This window comes from Chironomus tepperi, unplaced genomic scaffold (genome assembly GCF_022539635.2).
Source record: "Chironomus tepperi strain 1889 unplaced genomic scaffold, CSIRO-AGI_Ctep_v1 contig_298, whole genome shotgun sequence".
Classification (NCBI taxonomy): domain Eukaryota; kingdom Metazoa; phylum Arthropoda; class Insecta; order Diptera; family Chironomidae; genus Chironomus; species Chironomus tepperi.
The window spans coordinates 2,928,188-2,934,208 of record NW_027226420.1 but is presented as its reverse complement, the minus strand read 5'-3'; the positions used below and the strand labels follow the sequence as shown (position 1 = coordinate 2,934,208).

Genomic DNA, 6,021 nt, shown 5'->3' with positions numbered 1-6,021 from the left:
CTCGACTAGAGCTCGACTAGAGCTCGACTAGAGCTCGACTAGAGCTCGACTAGAGCTCGACTAGAGCTCGACTAGAACATGGCTAGAGCTCGACTAGAACATGGCTAGAGCTCGACTACAGCTCGACTACAGCTCGACTAGAGCTCGACTAGAGCTCGACTATAGTTCAACTAGAGATCGACTAGAGCTCGACTAGAGCTCGACTAGAGCTCGACTAGAGCTCGACTAGAGCTCGACTAGAGCTCGACTAGAGCTCGACTAGAGCTCGACTAGAACATGGCTAGAGCTCGACTAGAACATGGCTAGAGCTCGACTACAGCTCGACTACAGCTCGACTAGAGCTCGACTACAGCTCGACTACAGCTCGACTAGAGCTCGACTAGTGCTCGACTATAGTTCAACTAGAGATCAACTAGAGCTCGACTAAACTCGATTAGCCTTCACTATAGTCGTCTAAATTTAAGAAGACATGACTAGACTCAACTAGATTTAAATAGACTCGACTAGACATGCAACGTAGCATCCAAACAACCCCCATTCCTCCAATGTAAGCATTAATTTTCGTGTCAGCTAAAAAAAAATTTTTTATCAAAAAAACATTCTGCTTCCAATTTACTGCCGTGTATGATTGCTTACAGCATGTAGGAAGACAGACGAGAAATTAGTGACAGACTACAGGAGAAAATTGAGTTAAAAAAAATAATTATTAATGTGAATGTTCCCATGAATGTAAGTAATTGAATAATTGTTGTTGACTCTTCTTTCTACCTTTAGCAATTCCTCTCTACAGTCATCCTTTTACTCTTTCCGTTATGATGACACTACGGAAATGTTACCTCATGTTATCTGCATCCTAAAAATATCAAGCTGAATGTTACATACATATTAGTATAGAGAGAAAAAAATGGCATATCCTCGCAGTTATTCCATTCCATTCACGTTGGGAAAAGTTCATAATTTACGTAGTTTTGATGGCAGACGAAGCAAGAGAGAAAGCAGCACAAGTGTACTACATGATTTATAGATGAATCAGAGCTTACGCACAACAAGAGATTTGAGGGAAATAAGCAAACAAGGAGAAAGTGTCGTGATGCGTAGCATGAAATAAAATAAATATTAGCAGATGACTTGTGCGTGCATGTACAAAATCATAATTTCTAGGACTAAAATCTTATCATTGGCTCTCATTACAAACTTCCTTCTGCTTATGAGTGGAACTACTTAATTGTTTATTTATTGCTGACGATTTTTCTTCTTAATGATATTTTTTGTTCCTTCATTTCATTATTCGCTCTTTAAGCAAGTGAATGGCATAATGTCTAGAGACAACAGAGCTGTAGAACGTTAATTTGAGATTCGATCTTGTGGACTTTATTTTAAGGTTTGCTTTACTTTTGCATTAATTTGTTACTTTCTGCTTCTTTTTGCATTATTTTGTTCATTTTCAGCTTCTTTTGTATGAATTTGATACTTTTTGCTTCTCTTTTGCATCATTTTGCTAATTTTTGCTTCTCTTTTGCATCGTTTTGATAGTCTTTGCTTCTTTTTGCATCTATTTGCTTCTTATGAGTAACATCAGCGCATTTATGACGTCATAGTTAGTATTTGATTAACAAATAAGTGCATATCAATTAGCAATATTCGCAAACACATGCATTTATCAGGATTTGAACTCATTACTTGCCGTATTTTGCAGGTAAACACAGAAATCATCACGTTATGCATTCCACACGTGCGTAAAAACACGTAATTCACTTCAAAATACACCAAAATTCCATGTCCACAGACACCTCAACCTTCCTTGCATCTTAAGATAATTAAACCATTCCTACAATTCAACTATTGTAAAATGTTGTATTCACTAGTCATACACAAAACAGAAATTGATAAGGATAAAAATTTTAATTTTACACACAAAAAAAAAAATCTTGTCTCGCAAAGAAAACAAAAGAATTGCACAGATAAATGCGTCAGTGCGATAACTAATATGTTACCTATTTCCTTGAATGTATTTTTAGCTTTTAACACGAACCTATGACGCAAATCCACGAACCCAAATGGTACGATACAAACTATTTGGTTTGAAAATACAAATGACGCGAACCCACGGTATTTGTAATTGACAACCCTAATTGATAAGGATAAAAAAAATTTTAATTTTACACACAAAAAAAAAAATCTTGTCTCGAAGAGAAAACAAAAGAATTGCACAGATAAATGCGTCAGTGCGATAACTAAAATGTTACCTATTTCCTTGAGGTTATTTTTAGTTTTTAACACGTACCAATGACGAACCCATGACGCGCGAACACCACGAATCCGTGACGTGGACACACGAATCCACTACGAAAACTCACGAACTCATGACGCAAACCCATGAACTTATGACGCAAACCCATGACGCGAATACTCGAACCCACGAATCCACAAACACATGACGTAATCACACGAAACTAAGAATCCAATACGCGAATCCACGAACCCAAGACCTGAACCCACGAATCCATGACACGAACCCACAAGTGAGTCATTAATTTTCAAAAATACGCTAAAAAATCCTCCAAATTCACCACACGTGCCAAATAATAATTTTAATTACATAAATTAGAAAAATTTTGAGTGCAAAATTAAATTTTTATTTTATCGTACCTAGTTATCAAAAGTTCCATTACCGTATAAAAGTTGTCGAAATACTTCAAAAACCTGTCAGTTCTCTTCAATTATTAGACCGATTCAAAAATGAAATGTAAGTATCAATCAGATGTAGGTTCCAAATTTTTCAAATTTTTCTTCTTCTAGATCTTCTCTTGACACTTCTTCTTGTGCACGCTGCATATGCGGAATTTGATTCCGAGCCTGAATATGCTGATGTTGAAGTTGAGATTGAATCAGCACAATGGGGCGCTATGGGATGTGGCCAATCATGTGGATGTAGACAGCGATGTGCTATGGTTTGGTGGATGCCATGTAATTGCCCTGTGAGTATCCAAATGGCACTAAGGAGATTTTGATGTAGACTCGATTCCAAGTCTGCTTATTGCTCCCTATTACCAAACGGATTTTAATGAATATTTTCAATTTCAGCCATGCAGACCTAGCTGTGGATGTTGCTCGTGAGTAAATAACTTGATAACTATGATTCGATTCGCTAATTTGCTTACATTCTTAGAACAACAACTACTTCTACGACAACAACAACAACACCAACAACACCTACAACTACACCAACCACACCAACCACAACTCCAACTACACCAGGAACAACTAGTAGACCATGCAATAATTGCTGCAATAGATGTACATGCAGTCCATGTATGATGCCAGTCATGTGGATGTGTCCACCAAGGTATGTGATTTTAGATGTTACTCTTTAGATCCTGTGGTGTAGTCCCCTTGACCCCAAACCTCCCGAATTGACAGCCCCTAAATTGTTCAGAGTCTAATTGATCCTTTAAGCCACATATTTTAAATAATTAAGTTCCTAATTTTTAGATGCGGAGCTGGATGCTGTGGTGGTTCATCAAGTTGCTGTAACAGTGTCAATAGAAGCTGCTGCAACATGATGGGTTAACCTACAATTCATCTTGACTGAACGTAATTCGAAGCTCATTTTTTAAGACATAAGTGATGCAGTTTAGTCACTTAACTCAGCTATTACAGGCTTAATTCATCATCTGATTCAATTTTTTCAACTGCTTCTTTAAGATACTTCAAACTCCTGCCCTAAAGCTTTCAACTGTTCATGGTTTCGATGAATCACGACTGACCTAATGACTGATGTCTGTCAACAAGATGAACAATGAGAAATGGGAGCAATTGAAAGTTTTTTTGGGCAGGAATACACTTGAAGAAAGTTTAAGTTAATCTGAATTAGAAGATACTGGCTGGTAATGGCTGATTATGTGAGAAAACTGCTTATCTTTCTCTACAAACTATTAAATATTCAATAAAGGTTAGCCAAATAAAAATTAATATTGGAGAAAAAAATTCAAATAAAGTTTTAATTAGAGTTAGCTTTGATTTTCTGAATCCGCATCATTTTTAAGCGCCTCGCATCTTTTTTGCATTATTTTTGAATCATTTGCTTCTTTTTTCGCATCACTCTTAATTATTTTGCTTCTTTTTATTGCATTAATTATGAAATTTTCTGCTTCATTATTGCATCTTTGTGAATTTTTCCGTTTGCTTCCTTTTTTCGCATCATTTATTCTTCTAGCTCTATATTGCATCTTTTATGCCTTATTTTTCCACAAATAATTCATTCTCCATCTCCAACAAAATATTCTGAATCATTGAATAGCCTCAAAATTCAATTACAAGCTTTATTCTATCCAATAAACAAAACATGAAATCAGCAAGTTCCTTGCTATAAAGCACAAGCATATAAAATAATAAATAATAATAATCCAACAATTCACCCCTAATTAATTTATGAACCACAATATTTTTCTCGTGTTTCTAGAAATTCTCCAACTGGGAAATTAACTGTATATAGAACTTATTCGTTGATCTCAAGTGAGCTTATACATTTGCAGCCTATCAAATAGTTTTATTTCTCTCTTAGATGCCATAAACATTTTCCTCTTTTGCGTCTACTTTTCTGTGGCTCCCACCCGAATTTATCTGTAAATGATAGAGAGGAAGTAGAGAGGCAAGGCATCGTATTGAATTTCTCATACATTCTATCTTTCTAGCAATTCATATATACGTTTGGTCAGTGGTGGACAACCTTTTTTTGTGTCATGGCACACCTTGGTGTTGAGTCACGACTGAAGCTGCACAAAACATTTGATTCATAACATTTCCGCGGCACACATGTTGTCCGTCGAGTGTGTCGCATCACACATGTTGTCTTCAGAGTGTGTCACGGCTTACATGTTGTCTACGGAGTGTGTCAAGACACCCATGTTGCCAACGGACTATCTGTATCGCGACACATATGTTGTCCGTAGAGTGTGTCGCGGTACATATGTTGTCTACAGAGTGTGTCGTGACCCACATGTTGTCTACAGAGTGTGCCGCAGCACAGATGAAGTCTACAAAGTGTGTCGCAGCACATATGTTGTCTACAAAGTGTGTCGCAGCACACATGTTGTCGACAGAATGTGTCGCGGCACACAAGTTGTCTATAGAGTATTCAGTGTCACACATGTTGTCCATAGAATGTGTCATGGGAAACATGTTGTCAACAGATTGTGTCGCAGCACATAGGTTGCCCACCACATACATTAGTTCTTCTATAGCAATTGCCAGGAATGTCAGAATCATTTATTAGTTACCCTTCGCTCATTTCCCTCATTTTTCTCCATTTTCAACTTTTTCCTTTCCTTCTTTCCTTTTTCTTCAGCATCACTACATGAATAGTGAACAACCACAAAAGCAACACCAACAACAACAAAACTTAAATAAATGTTCTTTTCGTCCGAAAATTCAATTACATTCTGTTTAATGTTTTATGAGCTTTCAGTGATACTTAAGAGGCCAACAACTAAAATACATAACAATACATAATTACATAAAATGGTTTTTTGTCCTCATTCCATCCTCCGTCCGTTTTCCTTCATTTCTCTCTGTTCCATCTCCACTTCTTCTTCTTTTATTTCACTTGATTTTTTTTTATTTCATTGTTGTTTTATTTCATCGCAGCAAACGACGACAAACGTACGGTAATCGTGTAAAAAAAATTGTCTTTTTTTCTTTCTCTTTGTTTATGGCCACTTCTTATGGATGCAATTCTCATTCATTTATGTACGGATAAAAATGCTTCTTGGTTTTCTTCGTTTGTGCTCCTTTATTTGAATCCATTTAAAGTTATTCATGCTTTTGTGGATGTTTTATGAGAAAAAAAAAGTCATAATTGAATAAATTAAAATGAGATTGTCAAAGGTAAATAAACTTTTTTATGACATAATCAGGCTTAGTGAAGGTTAATCTTTAAGTGGTGAAATGGTATCAGTGGTCTAAATGGTAGAGCGTTGGACGAACGAATCAAAGGTACTGGGTTCAATTCCAGATCATGTC

At 36.4% G+C, this 6,021-nt stretch overlaps 1 protein-coding gene across 1 annotated transcript; it reads left to right on the top strand.

Annotated features, from left to right (window-relative positions):
* Window positions 1-2,705: 2,705 nt before the first annotated feature.
* LOC139092191 (keratin-associated protein 9-2-like) lies at window positions 2,706-3,987 on the top strand. Its single transcript, XM_070642517.1, has 5 exons — window positions 2,706-2,746; window positions 2,800-2,978; window positions 3,085-3,113; window positions 3,170-3,346; window positions 3,493-3,987. Exons 1-5 carry the CDS (start codon window positions 2,740-2,742, stop codon window positions 3,569-3,571), a joined length of 471 nt encoding a protein of 156 aa, XP_070498618.1. The 5' UTR covers window positions 2,706-2,739; the 3' UTR covers window positions 3,572-3,987.
* Window positions 3,988-6,021: the final 2,034 nt, after the last annotated feature.